Raw genomic sequence first — 22,990 nt, 5'->3', positions numbered from 1 at the left:
GGTTTCTCAGTGCAGACATGTGCTGTATTACGACACCCTTAGTGATCTGGAGGGAGACCATGACCAGCGGGGTCATTATGAGCAGTGTCACTGACATGTTCTCCCTCCCTCCCTACCATATACTCAGGGAAAAAGAGTATTTTTCAACAAGAAGGGATTAGAACAAGCATAATACTATGTAATAAAAAAAAAGGTGCAGGGGAAAAAAATGCTGGAGAATGGAGAGCACCTCCATTCAGCTGACTGAAGTCTCTGTGTGCAACACATCTTGGGAGGATTTGGGAGAATTGCTCACTTTGCAAATGATGGGGCCATCAAATTCAGGCTGGATGTGGCATATGGAGCATCATTTGTACAGTCTGACAAGGAATGTATGTTCTCTAATCGTGTTGAAATACTACATATTAAAAAAATTCACAGTTGTAGCTTTTTTTTCTTCCTCATTAGCAGCAAATATTTCTTTCTCTTCACTGGTTAGGCATGTTTCCCTTGTCAGCAGAGGAACCTGAAAGCAACAGGAAACTGCACCACCTGCTCAACGCGGTCACAGAGGCTTTGGTGTGGGTTATTGCCAAGAGTGGGATTCCCTCACAGCAGCAGACAACTCGTCTGGCCAATTTGCTGATGCTCCTCTCTCATGTCAGACATGCCAGGTACAGTTTACAGAGTGTGTGTAACACTTGTGTTATGTTAGTGTTTGCTTATTACAGCAAAAAAGAGGTGGCTGGAACTCCAGAACGCTCCTGAGGGAGTCCTGATGCTGCTCTTCACCTCTGTCACCGTGAGGCTTTGCTTCCTAGCACAACAAAATAGGCAGTAAAGTCAAGTGCTTGCTGGCACTCAGTGATGTGATGATACTAAAATGCTGTCTTAACCTTATTACATTAAATTATTCATGATGTGTCTGCCTGAAATGTTTAACAATAACACAAATTGAGCCCTTCAGAAAAACAGCCCGCCCAGCCATCAAAAGTCTTCCATTCAAAATGAAAATCTCTTCCAAAACTGATCTGCAGTGTAGGCTTTGGTAGAGCAAAATGGGTTTTGGGGGCCATGTTTCTCCCAGACCAAAAGTCTTCTCTGTGGAGCCACAGGGTTTTTGCCAAATGACTCATGCTACAGCCATCTCAGGCTCCTGTTTTCCCCATGGGAAGTGGCTCCTCTGCTCCCTGCCAGTTCCTGGACCTCCTTGAGCTGCTCATCTATGCTTGTGGGACTGCAGAGAGAAACACAGGGTCTTAGAGACAGAGGCTTTAAATTTCATTTTAAATTATTACCCAGAGGCCAGATATTCACTAAGCTGTGTCATGGCTTGACTTTGAACTGTGTGTCCAGGGAAGATGTCCTGGGACCGTGCTGGAGTACACAAAGGAGAGCTGGGCATATCTATAAGGACACTGAAAAGGGAATGGCCACCTTTGCAATAAGCTTCCTGAGAGAGCAGATGGCAGCAGCAGGAACCTGACACTGCTCAAAGGCAGCTTTAACAGTCAATTTGTGAACTGGGGGTGAGTTTGAGAGGGGGCCTTGCAGAAGCTCCAGCACCAGCCAGACCTGAACCTGTCTCATGGCTCAGATCTCTGCCATCACCTGGACTGTGCTCTGTGATGTGACTCCACATCACAGCTTTGCAAGAGCTGTTTTGGCATTCTGTGAACAAGTATTGGGGTGTTGTTACTGTTGATAGTGCTAAGTGATCTCAGGGACCACAGCAGCTAAATCCTCCTAAACCCAAATTTAAAAAAAACCTATGAAACTATGAGCATGTTTTTCTTCTCTGCACTGTTGGAACCAGATTGCTGAGTTATTTTCTGTTCTCTTGCACAGTAACAAAGGAATGGAGCATCTCCTGAGCATGAAGTGTAAAAACGTGGTCCCAGTGTATGACTTGCTGCTGGAGATGTTGAATGCTCACACCCTCCGAGGGCAAAGGAAGTCCCCGGCCACACACCCTGAGTTTGGCCCTTTGGAGCAAATGGAGCCTGGGGACAGCCTGTGGAATGGGGCACCCCAGTAATTGTGTTGAGACCTGGAGATGTGAGGCTTTTTCAGAGCTATGGGAGAAAACAGAACTGCTGTGATGGGGCTGCAGAAGTGTGACCACGTATGAGTTCTCATCCCTTCTGGATTTGCACATCAGTGTCTCGGGAGAGGCCATGGGGCGCTCGTCTCTGTCTGCGTTTCTGACATTGTAGCAGCTGCACTGCTATAGTGCCTTTTCTGAGACTCTGCAAAAGCACCTTATGAAATCAAGCCTCAGAACAGCACTGTGGGACAGGGAATTGCTGCCTCTCCTTCTCAGAGGCAGAACTGAGAGGGAGAGGTAAAGGGACAGGTTTGAAATGGCAGAAGAAGCCTGTGCCAGAGCTTGGAGAGAGCACCTTGGTCTCTGACTCCCCGAGCAAGACTTCTAAGCACTGACTGGACAATGTCCTCTTTCAGCACTGGATGGTGTGAAGTGTAGAACAGCATCATTTGGGACAGATGTTTACCTCAGTGTGCTGGTCCCTGGGGAATGCCTGCTCTGCAGCTGATCTAGATAAAGTGCCGAGATACAGACAACAGTGAAAAGGAGCTTATTCTCAAATATGCAATGGCTGCAAGGGCCTCCCTTTGAAGGTCATTTGAAATAGCTTCTAGGGTCAGTTCAGAGCCTCTGCAGAAAGTTTAAACTGAGCTTAAGTTTGTATTTTGTGAGCCTGTTCTTAACACATTGTTTTCTGCTTATAATTCTTCAGTGCTTTAAACAACGACCAAATTATCTGGATATTTCAGCCAATGCCGACCTTTGAAATGTGTTTTGTCTGTGAGATTAACATGTTGTTTTATATATTTATTAATGATGTTGAATCTATTCTAATAATTAGGTACAAGAGGTTGCTCTGTGAATATTAACTGTTTGTGTTTGTATATGATCTGCTGATCAGGCCTTGCGAAACCAGCTAGAAACAAAATCTTCCCACCCCTTTGACTGGTGTGTGGAATTACGTCCTGCCCACCCAAAACCTCTTGCAGGGGGTGAGGCACTGGATGGGAACATGGATGGGGATCTGTTTTTGTCTGCTGCCCTGAGGTTTGCTGCTTGCTTGTTCTCAGCATGCATGGCACCTTGTGCTGTGGTCTTCATATCTTTATAGGAGCCCTCAAAGAGCGAGGATGGGGATAATGGTAAATGTAAAGATAACATAAAGATGGGGATAATGTAAAGCACTACTTTGCTTTGCAAGTGTGATGACTTGTTTGAATTACACTGAAGATGTAGTGGTTTAAACTTCCTTTTTGTGCTGATATCTGCATGTGTTTAAGCTGCACTGAGTAAAAAAAACTGATTAAATGGCCTGGCTGATGACCCCAGAGATCAGCAGGGTGGCATCATTCATTCTGGTAACTGTCTCTCTAAATGGAAACATTTAAATATAGCACATGCATGTTCTGGGCATTATGGTGAAATAAATTGGGACCACACCAAAAGTCTATTTTGAGCCAATAAGTCTATTTCATTAGGGACTTTGATTAGTATGCCATTTGCAGTTTTTGAATATTAGTCAAACCATTAATCTTGGTGGTTTTTTTAAGCCAAGGACAGTATTTTTTATAGGAGGTGCATAAAGAGTTTTCAGTGAGTTACACAAATCTATTGTCTGTTTGATCTTGTACTATACCAGATGCTGCTGCTGATCTAAATTTTTACTCTCTGCCTTTTTATTGTTTTTAAGAAAATGTAATATAGCAGTGTCCTTCTAAAGAAGTGTAATATTTACAACGAAAAAAAGGGAAAAAATGTGAGTACAGTCTGGAATTTATTGGTACTTTCATTTTGAGAGATGTTTTCCTGTGAAACAAACCTGTCTCAGTATTTCTTCGGCTTGATTGTGTTTTGGCCTCATTGCCTGTTGTGTTGTTTTTTCTCTGGTTTTCCTTATCCTGTGTAATCTTTTGGTTTAATACAGTTTTTCAAATAAATGTTTAAGTGATTTGTTTGTTTTGCTTTAAAAGTGCTGAATTTATGTACAATTTTGGAACAAACTTTCTGAAGAGAAAATGGGAAAGACTGGGTATAAATCATGAAATTACCTTCTAAATAGAAATTTGTGGATTGACTCTGTAAAAGGGCAATGCTGCAGTTCTGTGCCACGTGGTGTTGTTCATACATGGTGTTGTTAGCACAGTGCAAACAGGAAAATGATGTGATTTTAACCTACTTTTTGTCTTGTTGAACATAATTTTATTAAAAGTTACTAACAGTGTTTTAAAATGAGTGAAAGTCAACAGCTGTGGAGTCTGGATTAATGTAGCTGTGTTCACTTCAGGGTAAGATGCACATCTCCAACAGCACAGGGAGTGTGTGGCAGTGGCTGAACAAGGCTGCCTGGGTCTCTTGAGATGCTGGGTTTGTCTCGGGTCTGGATCCCCCAGACTCTCTCAGATGCTGCACTGCTGGTGTGGAGCACATCCCTGTCCCTGCCAGCCCCGAGCAGAGCTGTCACGCTGCGCTTCCATTTGGATATCGGGGGCTTTTCCAGTCTCAGTGTGAACAAGTGGAGCCCTCAGGACCTGTTTTATCACTTTCCTTCACTGCTTGGCTGTAACTCAGCTTCTGCTGGGACCTGGCAGAGGTGCTGCTGCTACTTGGAGAAATTGTGCTGCAGTTCTGGGATGTTCACAGAGGTGAGTGAACCTGGCTCAGGAAGGACAGACAGTTGCCGTGGGTTAAAAAAAAGAAAAGGAAGGAAGGAAGGCCAAACTTCTTAACAGCACACATAAGGAAAACATCTTGAGCTTTCTCTCTCAAGTCTGGAACTGGAGACAGATGGTAAAACAACCTTGGCTGTTTTTCCTTGTTTTCTCTTTTTCTAAAGAAACATGGTTTCAGACAGGTGAAATGCTTTGTCTCCAGGAATGTGAGATCTTTTTCACACCTCTGTCTTCCTTCAAATTACCCATTTTTACTGCTGTCATGTTTCCAGACAGAGAAGAGAGTGTGGGGGAAAGATATGTAGATGTGTTGAAACGTTCTCCCTTGAGATAGTGCCCAACGGGGTGCTGCTATAAAATAGCAAACTAAGACAGGTAGCACTTGAAGATACTTTTTTAATAAGCATGTGTATTTATTTCCATAGTCATATTATGTTAATTCCTTGCTGACTGACTGGTAGATCTATATAGGGATCATCGTGGTAAAAGGAGAGCATCCTTTTAAATGCTGGAATTTTTTATTTTACTCTTGATGACCTAGGGAGTATGAAAGGTATCTATTGTATTTGCATTATTATTGTGGTTTAGCAGAGCCTAAAAATGCAGTGAGTCCCAGAAAGCTGGCTGTTGATCCTATTTGAGCTGTCACCAGTGATCATCTTCTTTTGAGGTAAGAATTTTTGTCTTGTTTGGACTTTTATCATAAAATCATGTCATGGTTTGGGTTGGAAGGGACCTTAAAGATCATTTCCTCTGCCATGGGCAGGGACACTTTCCACCAGACCAGTTTGCTCAGAGCTCCATCCAACCTGGCCTTGAACATTTCCAGGAAAGGAGTATCCACAACTTCTTTGGGCGACCTGTTTCAGTGTCTCAACACCCTCAAAGTGTCCTGTCACTCCAAGTCCTTGTCAAAAGTCCCTCTCCATCTCTGTTGTAGCCCTTTCAGGTACTGGAAGCTGCTCTAAGTCTCCCTGGAGAGCTCCCCTCCCTGCAAGGGTTTCTACAGAGCCTGGCCAGGTGTCTCCACTCCACCCCACCCTCCATTCCATCCCATCCCATCCCATCCCCCTTAGCAGGTGCTGGCTGCAGATTGTGGGTGTGGGGACTCATCGTGGAATAGTTCTGAACATGCCAACCATGTTCCACCCAGGGAGTAGCAGCTGCATTTCACCCCATAATTTCTGTACTGCTGGGATGTGAATGTAACTTCTCAGGTTCCCCTAATTTTACCACAGGTCTTGTCACACTTCCATACACTCAGAGCTGGAAACCATGGAAGCACCTTTGCTATCCTCACCATCCAGCTCAGAAAAAATGGTTTGACATTACTTAGGTCCTGTGAGGTAATGAGTCAGCAAAGCAGTTAAGATGTGGTCATCTGTTGTGGAGACCCAGTGCATAAACCAGTTTGAAAGAGGCTGTTGCAAATGGGAGTATGAAAAGCAAGTGGATTGCTAAAATACAGAATGTAAGTATAATTTACATTATTTTTTCACAGTATTTTACTACTAAACTGAAGTGTGGTGCATTAAATGGCACACAGCCATAGCTAAGACTTCAGTTTGTGCTCTGTATATTGTTTAACTCCACCTTTTTACATTTAAGAGTCACCTACACTCCTCATGCACTGAGTGCCAGCAATTTTGATTTAACAAGAAAATGAGATTGCTACGCTATAAAAATGCCAACATCTGCTGCTACTGCCTCAACAGACAAAACCTTCTTCACTCACCACACTGTCATACAGGAGCTGGCACAGCCATTGCCACATCTCCTATGCCCATATTCCACAAAATTTTTTGTTCTGAGTCCTGTCATTTTAGTTTATCAACATTTCACTCTCTCCACGAGTTTGTAATGGAAATGGGTTCCCGACTGAAAGTGGTGCCTTTTAAAGCACTTTATGTATGTTATGGTAATGTGAAAACAACCCCACAACACCCCAGCCCCTCCCTTTCCCCCAGCTGTCTTTAGTTCTGTGGATTGGTGGTATTTGTCTGTGTTTCACTCAGTTGTGGATTGGTGCAGTCGACTAAAGAGGCACCATGAAATGTAAATATACAGCTTTTTGTTCATTTCTCTCCTGTAGCTGAGCTCAGCCTGGTCTCATGAGCATGTAATGTGGGTGCTCAGTGTCTGAGGGACACCTTACACCAGACCAGGTTGCTCCAAGCCCTATCCAACCTGGCCTTGAATGCTTCCAGGGATGGGGCAGCCACAGCTTCTCTGGACAATTTATTCCAGCACCTCACTACCCTCACAGCACGGAATTTCTTCCTAACATCTCATCCAAACGTGCCCTTCGGCAGTTTAGAGCCCTCACCCTCTATCCTACCACTACATCCCCTTGTAAAAAGCCCATCTCCAGCTCTCTAGTCCTGTTTAGGTCCGCTTTAGATACCAGAAGTTGTTCTTAGGTCTCCCTGGAGCCTTCTTATTGCTGTTGACTATGCTGGAAGGGAGGCAGGTATAGCTGAGAACAGACTGAGACCTCATCTCACTGCCAGAAAATAAGACTTCAACTCAAAACTAGTTTTGGCTTGGTTTGATTCCTACAATGCATGTGCACAACCACAATGGGGTTGTTCTTGCTCTCACTACTGCATCTGCCCTCTCTTTTAAATATTTTTTTTCCTTCTCTGGCCACCAACAATCCTGTCCTGAGCAAGATGATGACACAAAGAAGTGGGTGGGGATATAAAATGACTTCTTTAAAGCAGACTTCAGTGTCAAACTACAGTGCAGTGATTACAATCAACTGGAAATAAAACTATTTAAAATAGGTTTGGAAGAAAAAAAAGATTTAAGTTATTTCCCAGACTTTTTTTTTTTGGTGACATTTTGAAGTAATTTCTTGAAAGCGCCTCTTTTTATATATTACATCAGCTCAACAATTTGATGTAACTGTTCATAATGAAAGGAAATTGTAGGCTATGAAATTTTCCTTAGACCTTTTAACACTGTTCAATTTTTCTGCCCTGCACAGGTTCTTTAATGGAAGGACTGACTATCATGTCAGCAACCGACTATTACTTCTTGGCAGAAAGGTCTGCATGGGTATTTGTGACAACCTGGTAATGAAATAATGGTTAGACTTGGCTCACTTCTACAGAGTAAGAAACTTAAATGAGCTCCATCTTGAAGTAATTGCTTTGAAAATACCAAATAATGATGGCAGAGGGAGAGAGGACAGTGTGTGTGCCTGTGTGCAGTGAGGTGTGAGGTGGGATCCATCTCTGGATACCATACCAGTGTGAGAGGTGGTGGTGCTGGAGCACAAGCCTGGCACCTCAACACAGCTTATGAGTTTAGTTTAATATCCTGGAAATAAAAACCACCACAAAAAAAACCCCACCACAGTGGGTTTGCCACCATGGCTGGGAAAAAGCTGTTGGTTTGGCCATTCTCTGAACACCAGGACAAAGCAGTTTGCTTCGTAACTCCCCCTGCCAGAAGATGGGGAATCAGCAACCGCCAGTGGTGACAAGCATAGAAAGGGTGGGAGAACTCTCACAGGCTAATCAGATACCTTATTTTCTGTGGGTAAGCACTGCAGAAAGTGGCTAATTCCTGGATGATTTGCAACACACAAAAAGCATTTGACCAAAACCCTTATTACTGCACTGAGCTCTACTGCATTTCCCCACTCCAGCACTCCCCCTATAGAAAGTCAGTTCCAGGGTAGGAAATAGTTCAGTGTTTCAAACTAGTAATAAGCATTAATTCGTTTAACTTTGTATTCTTCCTCCAGGAAATCACCAAGAGTTTCAAAGGAAAGGATCTGTGCCACGGAACACAGGTCCCACTGCTGGATTTGTGATCTCTTGCTCTGATAAGCAAGGGAGTGGTTGTGCTTCTTCCAGCACCACTCTGTTGGCAGGCAAAGCAACTGACTCTTCCAGGAGTGGAAGGGGCAGCACTGCTGGAATCTAAAGCTGATCCCCCCCCACCAGACACACCCACAGTCCTGCAGACATTGGCAAAATTTTAATGAGAGTACTCAAACTGTACAACCGAGGGGCAGTGGCAATGCTGACTGTACACAGTGTTTCTCCAGCCACTGCCCAAGCGCCAGTTTAATTTTAAAAACAAAGCTTATAAAAATGCACAATTCTCTCCCAAGGTACTGTACACTATTCAGCAGGTTAAAAACTGAAAAAAAATCTTTCATTAAAAAAGTCATTGCACTATTTGTATACATCAGGGATAGTCTACATAATCATGTTCATCTAGAAAATATGTGCATTATAAACCATTTCCATGCAATGCAGCAATTCCTTATTTCAAAGGTGGTATAAAAAGACAACACAGCAGTCCTAACCACTAGAACACTTTATGTCAAACAAAACAAATGTGCATCATGATATTGAACGTGTTAGATGAATAAAATACAATAACAAAGATTCAAAAATAAGTAATTTTTTTTGTTTCCACCAAGTGATTACAGTACCAAAAGATACAAGTAACGTGAAGTGTATGCAGAAATGATGTTAAATGAAGTCCCTCTTCACCTGCTTGTTTGTCATGCTAACCCAAGACAGACTGCTATGTTTAAGATTACTGTGATGTCGTTTCTGCATCTAAGAACTCAGTATCCAAACACCTTGCAAGCTTAAGAGCACTGCCCCTATAAAATAGAGTATCTATTGCATCAAAGTATAAAGTGTGTTGCTTACAGTTTAAAAAAAAAAAATCTATAGAAAAAGTTTTGTTTTCCGTACAAAAAGAACGCTGAAATTTTGTCAAGATATACATTTTGAGATGTGAAATTTGCTGCTTGATTGATGCTAGAGCAGCGTGGAGAAAAAAGCACCACCCGAGAGTGTTTTGGTGTGACTGCAGGGTGCCCTAGGTCGGGGGGGGCCCGTTGGTGTAGCGCAGCATGGGGTAGAAGGAGCGGGCAAAGTTGTTGGCCTGGGTGCAGCTGTAGTCTTCCTCAGAGGAGGGGATCATGCAAGCCAGGAGCAAAAGCAGCAGGAAGAACAACTGGAGAGGTAAAGCTGCTCGTAACACTCGGTAGAAGAAAGAGGGAGACCGAGGGTTTGCCTGCACAGGTTGTGGATGGCTTTCACTCCTGGAAAGGAGAAACAAAGAGCAACAGGCACTTCAGGGTTTGAGTTAAACAAGTTTTTTTACCCTATTTTCAGATGCAAGCTTAACTTTTCCCAGGAGGCAAACAGACCATTCCAAATAGGTGTCGAAGCACAAAGGAAAGACACCACTCACACTGATGAGGTTCTTCTCCGCCCTGGCATTACTGAGATCTACCCTTTGAACAGGTTATGTTCTCCCTTTGTCCTTCATGGTCTGTTTGTACTAAGTGACTCTCAGGGGCAAGTTTCTTTTTCCAAGCATGCTGGTGGAATTAAAGAAGGATTTAAACATAAAATATCCCCCCATTTGGCACAAAAATTATTTTCTCAAGCCAGGGTTGCACATCATTGCAGAGGTCCTGGAGCAGGAATACTAAAGGAAACCATTCCCTAAAGAGCAGCCCAGAGCTGGTAGGGGACACTACAGGTAGGCAGAAATCACCTCCACCCATGTGTCAACCTACAAGGAACAGTTGCCCAGGTTTGTGCTGGCACACAGCTCATCTCTGCCATATTCACTATTTTTAAAAAGATCAGGCAAATATAAAATAATACCTTGTGCTGCTGCCATTTCTGCCATCAGCAGTTCTCCTGAGGGCCATCTGTTGAGAGAAATAGCTTTTAGTGTCCAGATTTCAGAAACAACCAGGAATTTCTCTTTCTCAGAAAAGAGAGCTGTAGACTTTAAGGTCTGATTGTAAATGCTGTAATAAGGTACGTGGACCTAAAACCTAAAATGATTATATTCGAGGAACTTCCACAGTAAATGTGGCAAAATACACTATATGCTGATAGCAAAATATTAGAAAAAAAATACTTGCCTTCTTCACAGCAGGGCTGGATTTCTCTTCTTCTGGATTATAGACTCCTGAGTCCAAGTCATCCGGAACCAGCAGGAATGTTTTGGTATCCTAAAAGATAACGGCACCTTCCTCTTTAAAATGCACATTCAAAACTGACAACAAATGAAGTACAAAGAACCACCTTTCACTGCCTCTGTAGGTGCACAGCCCACTGCTCCTTTACATGAGCATAACCAGTTCCCCAGAATAAAGAAAAGTTTTACAGTGCCCAGTCTGAAGGAATTACAATGGAATGGGTGCACACAGGTATTAACTTGAAAATCTCTCTATCTGACAGGCCTCAGGATGAGCAACCCATTGCTATGAACTTCAGCTCCTGTGTGTTCATTACACACTCCTAGCCTGATACCTGGTTTGGATCACAGAAATTCAGGTTGGAAGGGACTTCAGGAAGTTCATCTAGTCCAACCTCCTGCTCAAAGCAAGGCCAGCTATGAGACCTGACCAAAGGCCTTACTCAGAGCTTTATCCTCTATCCTTCAAACCCCTTCAGGACAGAGGCAGCACAACTCCTCTGTTACAATACTGTACTAGCCTTGTGGTTTTGAAGTTTTTCCTACAGCCAGAACTGTTCTTTTTTCATCTTCTGAAGGTGGAAGTATTTACGCTTTGAGTCAGTTTTTTTATAAATACCTTCACTCTTAATATGCTGTTTCTTTTCAGTAAAGAAGATCCACAAACGAGTATTCAAATTCCAACTCACCAGATTCCCTTGTATTGTTTTTAAGTCATGAGAGACTTGTTCAATCAGCTGTTTCAGTTTCGTTCCAATTACATGGACCTTCTCTTCCTCTTCAATGTAATCACCATCTGATTTCAGCAGCAGGTAAGCAGTGAGCTCCTGGAGGGAGTTTACATTAAGCTGTTGCTCCAGCAGCTCTTTCTCCAGTTGCTGAGAACAAACAAACAAAAACAGCACAACAGACTGTTACCTTAAACTTCACAGATGTTCTCCTAAAGGGAGGAACTCTGGAAGGCTTTAAGGAACAACACAACCTGCCTGAGAATCCACAAGGCACATGAATGGTTATTACAACTACATAGGAAATGAAGTTCTCTTGAAGAGACTGGTTGTACCTGCTTGAACTAACATTTAAAAATAGTTCTAGCAGCAGGTAATTCATATAGAGAGAACATTAAATTTTGGAAATTGGAAGTCTTACTCCAGCATAAAGACTGCTCATAAGAAACTTAATTATGATATGTAATTATGGAAAAAGTGCCTTGTACAGGCAATATCTTGGTCTGTTTCAAAAACCACCCCCATGCCTGAGTACAGCAGGTTTGAGGACAGGCTGCAGACACTGTGAAACATAAACATCCTGCTCTTCACTGTGTGGTGAGAGCTGAGGTGCTGCAGTTGAGACTACACTTACCATCAGCTCCTTTTGGCATTCCAGTATTGTATTGAGATCAGCATTGGGATCTGTGATTTGTGCTTCATCCCTCCGGCTTTCAGCACTTGCTAACCACAGGATTAGTTTTTGGCTCTGGTCATGGAAATCCTAGAGAAACAAAAATACTGGCACATAAGAGAGAACACCTTTACAGTGCCTTCACCTACCAACAAAATGCCCAGACCAGATTAGACAGAGCCACCACGAAGTCACAATCAGTGAGGGTACAGAAACCTTGTTAAACCATTGCACCTATGTCGTAAAGGCGTATGACCCACTTGAAAGGTGTTTTACTAAACTGTTTCAATCCATCAGAGGCAACTTTATAAGGAAATAAAATGTCTTGGATTGTGAGTGACCATTTCACTGATGCACAGGATTTACCCACCTGCCCTCTCCCCTTATCTACCCCTCAGCAGCATCCCAAAGAGTTTTTCCCTTACAAGCTGGCATGTGATATGCACCTGGCAGTGCAGTAAGGCTTGCTGTAAACCCTTCCTCCAGCTGTCCAGTGCACGACTTGCTTTCTCCCAATGCAAGTTGACCTTCCGAAGCCTGTTCTGCAGCTCCTTGAACTCTGTGCTGTCTGCTTTCTGGAACTCTTTGCTGCTCAGGTTAGCAGAAAGCAACACTGCTTTGTAGTTCTCAAATGCTTTAAGCATGTCCTGGTAGAAAAAGAGGATTAGGAGCTTTTATGAATGATGAAAAACATATTGTTTATTTGCAATGAAACCACGCACTCAAAAGTGTCACAGGTATTGGGGAAGATGTTTGAATCTGGTGGCTTTCCAATACTGCTGAAAAACACATTAAGGTAGGTTTATGTTTGGGGTTTTTTTAAAGCCAAAACCTTCACTTTGAAGAAAGTAAGTGTGATTGGGCTTGTGCTTCTCCCTAAGTCACAGGCACTATGACTTAATCCACACCTGCCTTTCAATTCCTCTGAGCTGCCTCTTTCCCTGACATTTGGACAAATACTCCCATAGGTCATCACACGGTATTTTCTCCTAATTGATAAAGGTTCTGACATTCTAGAATCCTAGAATAATGCTGACAGGGACATCTGGAGGTCTGTGCTCTGTTCTCCTGTTTCAAATAGGACCAACTTCAAACTCTGAGCAGGATGCTGAGGGCCTCATCCACTCAAATTTTCAGTATCTTGCAGGATGGAGATTCCCCACCTCCTCTGGGCCCCTGGTCCCACACCACACCACCCCATTGTGAGAAATTATTTTTCTTCTCTCTGGTCTGAGTTTCTGTCAGCCCATTTCTCTGTCTTGTCAAGGCCCAAAGGCAGTCCTGCCTGCTTTCCTGCTCTCCCTTAGAATTGCATGGGGAATAATACGGAATTTGCAAAGCCAAGGTAATATCATCTAACCACCTTCATGTTAAGGCTGAGCCTGTAGGTTTTTTTAATTAAAAAAACCTGAAGGTTTTTTTTTTAAAAGAGAATGCCAAACAATACCTTCCTTGTACCTTCCAGTTTACAGTTTGAATCAAGGGTACTCAATCTTTTCCAGGTTGCTCTTGCAGCAGGGAAAGTAAGAGCTGCAGGATGAATCCCACAAGCCACACAGCCCAGATTGCTTTTCTCAGCAGCCTTTCTATCCAAGAGTGTCAATCTTTATATTCTCAGGAACTGAGTCCCACTTGTTGAAAACTGCTGGTCTAAATTACTTCTCACCCATCAAAGGACCCTGTCCCCCTCCTCCAGGCAATAAAGTTTCTTTTAATATCAGACAAAGCAAAGAGTCTACCACAGACTTCTGAACACCAGTAAGCCATTCTGCAGGCAGACTGGCTTTATCCTTATCCCAGGCAATCGGGATGTCCTGACACCTCATGAAATTCACTTCTTACAGCACACTGGCTCTTTTAACACCCCTACAAAGCCAAACTGTCTGAAAAGTGGATTTACAGCCAGCTGGACTCCTCTTAAGCAGATGCAGAACAGAGAAGAAGTGAAGCTCTGCTCCTTGAGGAGGTCAGACACCCAACTCCAGGCTGAAGGGAAATACCTCCCTACACTCAGGAGGCACCACCAAACCTTTCCTAGTGCTTGGTGCCTAATCCAGACTAGCTGAGGGAGTCAGAGTCAATCTTATTGGAGTGCAGAGTCATTGTCCCCGGCCTAATAACTACTCCAGGATACATAGGCTTAAACAGACTCTCAGCATGCCTAAGAAATCCCTCCTCTGTCCTGCAGTGTCCTGTTTGTGAGCATCACCACAAGGGTGACACCACAATGACCAGCAGCCTCAGGGTGACTCCACACAGGGCAGCTGGTGAGGGGTGAGCACAAAGGGATTTTGCACTCCCACAGATTTCAGGAACACTTGCTCTCTTAGACTTCAACCTGAGGAATTTCATTACCCGATTGCCAGGGCCCCAGCACTTACATGTGCCCTGGTAACCTGCTGGCTCAACTTGCAGAAACCACAGCTTTGGAGCAGATCTTTGTCAGTCTCCTGGTGGAATTACACCCTGCCCTTGATTCAATTAAAAAAAAAAAAAATCAACCTAGACTTTGCAGCCTGTTGACCTGGCTAATTTTCATCTGTTTCTGGTTTGCATATAGGGGAATGGCACAAGGAAAAGATGTCGCTATCACTGTGCAAGAAAACAGAAAGGTAGAGGTGGAGAGGTTTTTATTTCTGCCTGCCAATCTCTGTATATGAAGACAGAAGCACCTTGCCTAAGATCCTCTTTGTTGGGGTTTTAGTTTAGTCTGTTTTTTCTCTGTTAAAGGAATTTTCTCCCATATGCATGTTGCTAGGGGACAAATAGCTGTACTTAAGAAAGACAAAAGGGGAGTGGGGCGGACCTGGCTACTCCTTTGTCTACACCTGGGTGTGGGGGCAGTTCGCTCTGAGCGTCCGGGGAGAGAAGCTGCAGAGAAAGGAGCTGCTGCTTCTTTCTTTTTGGCCGTTCTTTCTTCCCGCTGGAAACAACGCCGGGACCCCAAAAGCCGCTTTCCCTGCCCTGCTGGAGACCGAGCTGTGGCTGCCCTGCTCCGCTGCTGCTTCGAGCTTTCGCTACGCTGTAGCCCTGCTCGCCCTGCCTGCCTGGGCCTCCGTGGGTTTTTCCCATCTGGATACATCTCGTCTGCCACCCGGGATTTGCGTTCGTCCCTGCCGTTCCAGCCTGCTGTCCCTGAGAGTCCGGGATCGGCTGCCCAGCGGTTTGTGAAGCCTTTGTCCCATCCCTTCCCGGGATCCCCGGAGCACCGGTGCCGCGTGTGTCCCGAGCTCGCTCCGGAGCGCCCCCTGCAGCCGCGGGGGAACCATCGCACCTGCCCTGCTCACCGGGAGCCGCCAGCGCCCCTGCCGGCTGCGAGCGGAACTGCACCCGAGGGGAAATAGCCTGACAGCCGAGAAGGCTGGCACTGGGTTTGTGATTGCTGTTACTGCCATAGTTGTTGTTGTTTTGTTTGACTGGTTATATACATATATATATATATAGTAAAGAACTGTTATTCCTATTTCCCACATCTTCGCCTAAAGGCTCTTGATTTCAAAATATAATAACTTGGAGGGAAAAGGGGTTATATCTGCCACTTCAAGGGGGGCCTCTGCCTTCCTTAGCAGACACCTGTCTTTCAAAACCGAGACAGATCTTGGCGCCCAACGTGGGGCCTAAGGGCATTAAGAGATAGAGGTGAAAAAGGAATAACAGTTCCTGGATAACTTTATTTTGTGTGCTGGATATTGGAACCTTGTTAGGCAGCACTATGTGGTCTAGTTTACCCTGGTTCGGGTGGCATGTAGCCGTGGCTATATTCTTCCCCTTTGCAGCTCCTTACTTGAATATGGGTCCTCTGACTAAGGCTACCATTGCTGTTATCCAGCTTGCGTTATGGGTCGAGAAGGTGAGGAATTCATGGGTTTTTAACTTCCTCCGGAATGTGGGCACATGGATAAACAGCTATCACACACTGAGCACATGTTTTTGGGGTTATGTTAACAATGGTACCTTCTGTGAGGAAATGACACCAGGAGAAGTTTTCTCCCAACCCCTCAACCAGTTCTTTGGGCCCACCCCATCAATTTTCGAAGGGTTTAAATTCCCTCTGAATACTAACCATCTGCTGCTGATAGGCCTACTCTATTTAGCATTCAAGGATAAGTTGAGATTGGCTTGGATATCTACCCGGACACCAGCCCCAGAGACTAGAGATCCTACCCCAGAGCCTGATCCTGCCCCAGAACCTGACATGGCCCCAGAGAGTAGAGTTCCTACCCCAGAGCCTGATCCTGCCCCAGAGCCTGACACGGCCCCAGACACTAGAGATCCTACCCCAGAGCCAGAGCCTGCCACAGCCCCAGACACTAGAGATCCCGCCCCACAGACTGATACTGCCCAACAGTCCACCTCAGAAATGGACTACCCAAACTGGGTGGGGGTACTGGCAAAAGGGATGCAGGAGATGTGCCAAGAGATGGGTCAGGTGCGCCAGGGGATGTGCCAGGAGATGGGCCAGGTGCGCCAGGAGATATGCCAATTGCTAAGGGAATACACCTCCTCAGCTAGTGAAAAACCCTCTCCCTGCCCCAAAGAGGGTGAGTCCGATGGTGCAGCAGTGGAACCCACGGATGTTACAACCTTCCAGGCTTCAGCTGAACCACAAGGACAACCACAGCCAGCAGCAGTCGCCCCTGTGCAAAGGAGGAAGTATAAGACCAAATCAGTACGACCGGTTAATGATGATGGGCAACCAGGGCCCTCACAACCAGCAGGAGAGCCAGAGCCAGAAGTCATCACTGAGTCCCTGTCGCACGACAGTCTCCGTGCTATGCGAAACGACATTGTGCGAAGGGGGCGTGAGCCTTATACCACCTGGCTGCTTCGGGTTTGGGACCTTATGGGCACAAGTGTGCAACTGGATAGTGGTGAGGCAAGGTATCTGGGATCGTTGACCCAGGACCCAGGTGTGGACCAGATATTTGTGCGGGAGCCAGGGCCTCTCTCTCTTTGGGAGCGGCTCTTAATGAGTGTGAGAGAAAGGTTCATTCACAAAGAAAGAATGCAGGAGTATCATCATAGAATGCAGTGGAAGACACTCGAGCAAGGGATCCAACAGCTAAGAGAGGTGGCAATATTAGAGGTACTCTTTGGGAAGGATGGACAGCATGATAATGACCCCGATAAGGTCAGGTGCACAGGACAGATGATGTGGAACCTGGCAAGGCTAGGGCCATCACAATACACCACCTTCATTGCAACGATTGATGCTGACAATACCCGAGAAACAGTGGGCTCTGTTGCCAACAGGCTCAGGCATTATGACAGCATGATCAATGGCCCGCTAAAAGCTCATGTCTCTGCTGTGGTCCAGGACCTCAAAGAGGAGATGAAGGAGATGAGGGAGGAGATGAGGGAGGAGATGAGGGAGGAGATGAGGAGGGTCAGCGTGGCACCAGTGCGAGTCACAGGCCCCCAAGTCAGAGCCCGTCGTCCCCCTGCGAGAGAGAGAGGGTACACCCCACGAGCTGAGCTGTGGTTTTTCCTGTGTGAGCATGGGGAAGACATGAGAAGGTGGGATGGGAAACCCACCTCTGCCCTGGCAGCGCGGGTGCGTGAACTCAAGGAGGGAGGCACTAACCGAGGGGGTTCCGCTAAGGTGAAGGTAGCCTCAGCCTCCCGTGACCGAGCTGCCAGGCAGTACAGAAGGGAGGATGATATGTCGGATCCCCTTGAAGGTACCTCGAGCATGTACGCCCAGGGAAAGAATGATAACCAGGGCTAGAGGGGCCCTGCCTCTAGCCAGGAAGAGGCACGGGAGAACCGAGTTTTCTGGACGGTGTGGATCCGATGGCCTGGCACATCAGAGCCACAAAAATATGATGCATTGGTTGATACTGGAGCACAGTGTACTTTAATGCCATCGGGACATGTGGGGGCAGAACCTGTATCCATCGCTGGGGTGACCGGGGGATCACAGCAGTTGACCCTTTTGGAAGCTGAGGTGAGCCTGACTGGGAAGGAGTGGCAAAAGCATCCGATTGTGACCGGCCCAGAGGCCCCGTGTATTCTGGGCATAGACTTCCTCCGGAATGGCTACTACAAAGACCCAAAAGGACTCAGGTGGGCATTTGGGATTGCTGCTGTGGAGGCAGAGGGCATTAGGCAATTGAACACCCTGCCTGGACTATCTGAGAATCCTTCTGCAGTTGGGCTCCTGAAAGTGGAAGAGCAACGAGTGCCAATTGCCACCTCGACAGTGCACCGCCGGCAGTATCGGACAAATCGAGATGCTGTGATCCCCATCCACAAGATGATCCGTGAGCTGGAGAGTCAAGGGGTGGTCAGCAAGACCCACTCACCCTTCAACAGCCCCATCTGGCCTGTGCGCAAGTCTGACGGGGAATGGAGATTGACTGTGGACTATCGTGCCCTGAATGAAGTGACTCCACCACTGAGCGCTGCCGTGCCGGACATGTTGGAGCTCCAGTACGAGCTGGAGTCCAAAGCAGCAAAGTGGTACGCCACTATTGACATTGCCAATGCATTTTTCTCCATTCCTCTGGCAGCAGAGTGCAGGCCTCAGTTTGCCTTCACCTGGAGGGGCGTGCAGTACACCTGGAATCGACTGCCCCAGGGGTGGAAGCACAGTCCCACCATCTGTCATGGACTGATCCAGACTGCACTAGAAAAGGGTGAGGCTCCAGAACATCTGCAGTACATTGATGACATCATTGTGTGGGGGAACACCGCAACCGAAGTGTTTGAGAAAGGAGAGAGAATAATTCAAATTCTCCTGCAAGCTGGTTTTGCCATCAAGAAGAGCAAGGTCAAGGGACCTGCCCGAGAGATCCAGTTCCTGGGAGTAAAGTGGCAAGATGGACGACGTCAGATTCCCATTGAGGTCATCAATAAGATCACAGCAATGTCTCCGCCGACCAACAAGAAGGAAACACAAGCTTTCCTAGGTGCCATAGGTTTCTGGAGGATGCACATTCCCGAGTACAGCCAGATCGTGAGTCCTCTCTACCTGGTTACCCGCAAGAAGAATGATTTCCACTGGGGCCCTGAACAGCAGCAGGCCTTCGCCCAGATCAAACAGGAAATTGCTCACGCCGTAGCCCTTGGCCCAGTCAGGACAGGACCAGAGGTGAAGAACGTGCTCTACTCTGCAGCCGGGAACAAGGGTCTGTCCTGGAGCCTCTGGCAGAAGGTGCCTGGTGAGACTCGGGGCCGACCACTGGGATTCTGGAGCCGAAGCTACAGAGGATCTGAAGCCAACTACACTCCCACAGAGAAGGAAATCCTGGCAGCTTATGAAGGAGTCCAGGCTGCCTCAGAAGTAATCGGCACAGAGGCACAACTCCTCCTGGCACCCCGACTACCGGTGCTGGGGTGGATGTTCAAAGGAAAGATTCCCTCCACGCATCACGCCACCGACGCTACTTGGAGCAAATGGATTGCCCTCATCACGCAGCGCGCCCGAATTGGAAACCCAAGTCGCCCTGGGATCTTGGAAATAATTACGAACTGGCCGGAAGGTGAGACTTTTGGGTTATCTTCTGAAGAAGAAGAGGAGCAGGTGACACGTGCCGAAGAAGCCCCACCATATAACGAGCTACCAGAGAGTGAAAGACAATACGCCCTCTTCACTGATGGTTCCTGCCGAATTGTAGGCGCTAGCCGGAAATGGAAAGCCGCTGTATGGAGCCCCACACGACAAGTTGCACAGGCTACTGAAGGAGAAGGTGGATCGAGCCAATTTGCTGAGCTCAAAGCTGTCCAATTAGCTCTGGACATAGCTGAAAGAGAGAAGTGGCCAAAGCTCTACCTCTACACTGATTCATGGATGGTAGCCAATGCTCTGTGGGGTTGGCTGGAAAGGTGGAATAAGGCAAACTGGCAGCGCAGAGGAAAACCAATCTGGGCTGCTGAAGAGTGGAAAGACATTGCCACTCGGGTAGAGAAGCTATCCGTGAAGGTCCGTCATGTAGATGCTCACATCCCCAAGAGCCGGGCTAATGAAGAACATCGTAACAACAAACAGGTAGATCAGGCTGCGAAAATAGAGGTGTCCCAGATAGACTTGGATTGGCAACATAAAGGAGAACTGTTCCTAGCTCGATGGGCCCATGATGCCTCAGGTCATCAGGGCAGAGATGCCACCTATAAGTGGGCACGAGACCGAGGGGTGGATCTAACCATGGACAGTATCTCCCAGGTTATCCATGATTGTGAGACATGCGCTGCGATCAAGCAGGCCAAGCGGGTGAAGCCTCTGTGGTATGGTGGGCGATGGTCCAAATACAAGTATGGGGAGGCCTGGCAGATTGATTACATCACACTGCCTCAAACCCGCCAAGGCAAGCGCTATGTGCTCACAATGGTAGAAGCCACCACTGGATGGCTGGAGACCTACCCTGTGCCTCATGCTACTGCCCGGAACACCATCCTGGGCCTGGAAAAGCAAGTCCTTTGGAGGCATGGCACCCCTGAGAGAATCGAGTCTGACAATGGGACTCATTTCAAGAACAGCCTTATAAACACCTGGGCTAGAGAACATGGCATAGAGTGGGTGTACCACATCCCTTACCATGCACCAGCAGCTGGGAAGGTTGAGCGGTGTAATGGACTGCTTAAAACCACCTTGAAGGCACTGGGTGGGGGGACTTTCAAAAACTGGGAGATGCATTTAGCAAGAGCCACCTGGTTAGTTAACACTCGAGGTTCCACCAGCCGAGCAGGCCCTGCCCAATCTGAACCCCTACAAACAACAGACGGGGATAAGGTTCCAGTGGTGCACATGAGAGGTATGCTTGGAAAAACTGTTTGGGTAAAGTCTGCCTTGAGCAAAGACAAACCCATCCGTGGGGTTGTTTTTGCTCAGGGACCAGGTTGCACCTGGTGGGTGATGCAAAAGGATGGAGAGACCCGATGCTTACCTCAAGGGGACCTTGTTTTAGGGTGAACTACCCATGGCTCTGTACTTGTATCAGTATCAGCATGTATATTTGTATATAATTTGGGTAATGCATAGATTTATATGGTTAAAAAAAGTTAAGTTTCATGTAACATGTTGGTATGGGAAAAAATTCGGGGTGGATAATGTTGGGGTTTTAGTTTAGTCTGTTTTTTCTCTGTTAAAGGAATTTTCTCCCATATGCATGTTGCTAGGGGACAAATAGCTGTACTTAAGAAAGACAAAAGGGGAGTGGGGCGGACCTGGCTACTCCTTTGTCTACACCTGGGTGTGGGGGCAGTTCGCTCTGAGCGTCCGGGGAGAGAAGCTGCAGAGAAAGGAGCTGCTGCTTCTTTCTTTTTGGCCGTTCTTTCTTCCCGCTGGAAACAACGCCGGGACCCCAAAAGCCGCTTTCCCTGCCCTGCTGGAGACCGAGCTGTGGCTGCCCTGCTCCGCTGCTGCTTCGAGCTTTCGCTACGCTGTAGCCCTGCTCGCCCTGCCTGCCTGGGCCTCCGTGGGTTTTTTCCCATCTGGATACATCTCGTCTGCCACCCGGGATTTGCGTTCGTCCCTGCCGTTCCAGCCTGCTGTCCCTGAGAGTCCGGGATCGGCTGCCCAGCGGTTTGTGAAGCCTTTGTCCCATCCCTTCCCGGGATCCCCGGAGCACCGGTGCCGCGTGTGTCCCGAGCTCGCTCCGGAGCGCCCCCTGCAGCCGCGGGGGAACCATCGCACCTGCCCTGCTCACCGGGAGCCGCCAGCGCCCCTGCCGGCTGCGAGCGGAACTGCACCCGAGGGGAAATAGCCTGACAGCCGAGAAGGCTGGCACTGGGTTTGTGATTGCTGTTACTGCCATAGTTGTTGTTGTTTTGTTTGACTGGTTATATACATATATATATATATAGTAAAGAACTGTTATTCCTATTTCCCACATCTTCGCCTAAAGGCTCTTGATTTCAAAATATAATAACTTGGAGGGAAAAGGGGTTATATCTGCCACTTCAAGGGGGGCCTCTGCCTTCCTTAGCAGACACCTGTCTTTCAAAACCGAGACACTCTTTCATCCTCTTAGCTGAGAGCAGTTCAGCTACCCTGTGGCACAGGAACGTTGCTATTGGCATCCATGCTGCCAGCTCATCCCAGGAGCACACAGATAAAAAACATCAGCATCTTGAAATCCCTCTTCTCAGCATGCCATAACTTACTTTCAATTTCTTGACCTTTTGTTCCAATGCCTGCATGCTGGTCGGAAGCTTCACTTTTTGCAGCTCTTCCAACTCTTGCTCAGTTTTATCAAGCCAAGCAGAGATGTCACTGAGGTCTGAGTCCAGCTGCTGCCACTGCTGCAATTTCTGTTTCATCCTAAGTTTATTTCTGAGGTCTTGAGCTTGGATGAGCTCCCATCTATCAATAATGCCTGCAAATAATAAAAAACCAAACATTTAAATCTTCAGTAAAGGAAGGAGTATGAAAAACAGATGCAAGAAGTTTTGCAAGTAAATTATTCTCCATTCTGCTTGAGACCAAATAATAGCTGTAATGTGTTACTCTTATTCAGCCACATCTTTTCTTAAGATTCTGCAGTGTCTAAATTTCATATTGCTGGTCAAGTTATCCACGTAGCAATGCTACAGAGAATCTAAATCACATTAATTGGAGATGGTTTAATTCACTTGGAAGAGCAGACCAAATCTAAGGAGACAGAATTCAATGAGCCCAGCTGTGATTTGGTGAAAACCAAAATCCATCATGGGACAAATATGATCCAGCAGTTAGGACTTGGGTTTGTGTTTTGTGTCTGTGTGTAGCTGCTGGAGGGAGCCCAGAGGAAGCCACAAAGATGATGAGAGGGCTGAAGCACCTCCCCTGTAAAGACAGGCTGAGAGTTGGGGCTGTTCAGCCTGTAGAAGAGAAGGCTCTGGGGAGACCTTAGAGCAACTTTTAGTGCCTGTAGGGGCTCCAAGAGAGCTGGAGAGGGACTTTTGACAAGGGTGTGGAGTGACAGGACAAGGGGGAATGGCT

The 22,990-nt window shown here is 46.6% G+C and overlaps 2 protein-coding genes across 7 annotated transcripts in view; one reads left to right on the top strand and one right to left on the bottom strand.

The window, feature by feature from the left end:
* Positions 1 to 3,995, top strand: part of ESR2 (estrogen receptor 2) — a 34,857-nt gene extending 30,862 nt beyond the window's left edge. For 4 of the 6 annotated variants that reach the window (XM_032112612.1, XM_032112609.1, XM_032112610.1 and 1 more), the window contains 2 exons: positions 479 to 653; positions 1,828 to 2,205. In XM_032112612.1, the coding sequence (XP_031968503.1) occupies positions 479 to 653; positions 1,828 to 2,017 (365 nt within the window). In that variant the 3' untranslated portion in view covers positions 2,018 to 2,205. Of the gene's footprint in view, positions 1 to 478; positions 654 to 1,827 lie in introns of all 6 variants that reach the window. The other 2 variants (XM_032112613.1, XM_032112614.1) reach the window with 1 other exon arrangement.
* Positions 3,996 to 8,666: 4,671 nt separating this feature from the next.
* The window catches only part of SYNE2 (spectrin repeat containing nuclear envelope protein 2), a 165,381-nt gene continuing 151,057 nt past the window's right edge, over positions 8,667 to 22,990 (bottom strand). Inside the window, 9 exon segments of the mRNA XM_032112608.1 lie at positions 8,667 to 9,526; positions 9,529 to 9,552; positions 9,555 to 9,772; positions 10,347 to 10,393; positions 10,613 to 10,702; positions 11,358 to 11,546; positions 12,031 to 12,159; positions 12,516 to 12,716; positions 22,174 to 22,385. Of these exon segments, the coding sequence (XP_031968499.1) occupies positions 9,486 to 9,526; positions 9,529 to 9,552; positions 9,555 to 9,772; positions 10,347 to 10,393; positions 10,613 to 10,702; positions 11,358 to 11,546; positions 12,031 to 12,159; positions 12,516 to 12,716; positions 22,174 to 22,385 (1,151 nt within the window). The 3' untranslated portion in view covers positions 8,667 to 9,485.

This window comes from Corvus moneduloides, chromosome 6, assembly GCF_009650955.1.
Source record: "Corvus moneduloides isolate bCorMon1 chromosome 6, bCorMon1.pri, whole genome shotgun sequence".
In the NCBI taxonomy this organism is placed as follows: Eukaryota; Metazoa; Chordata; class Aves; order Passeriformes; family Corvidae; genus Corvus; species Corvus moneduloides.
The sequence above is the reverse complement of the archived record's forward strand: the minus strand, read 5'-3'. Positions and strand labels throughout refer to the sequence as shown.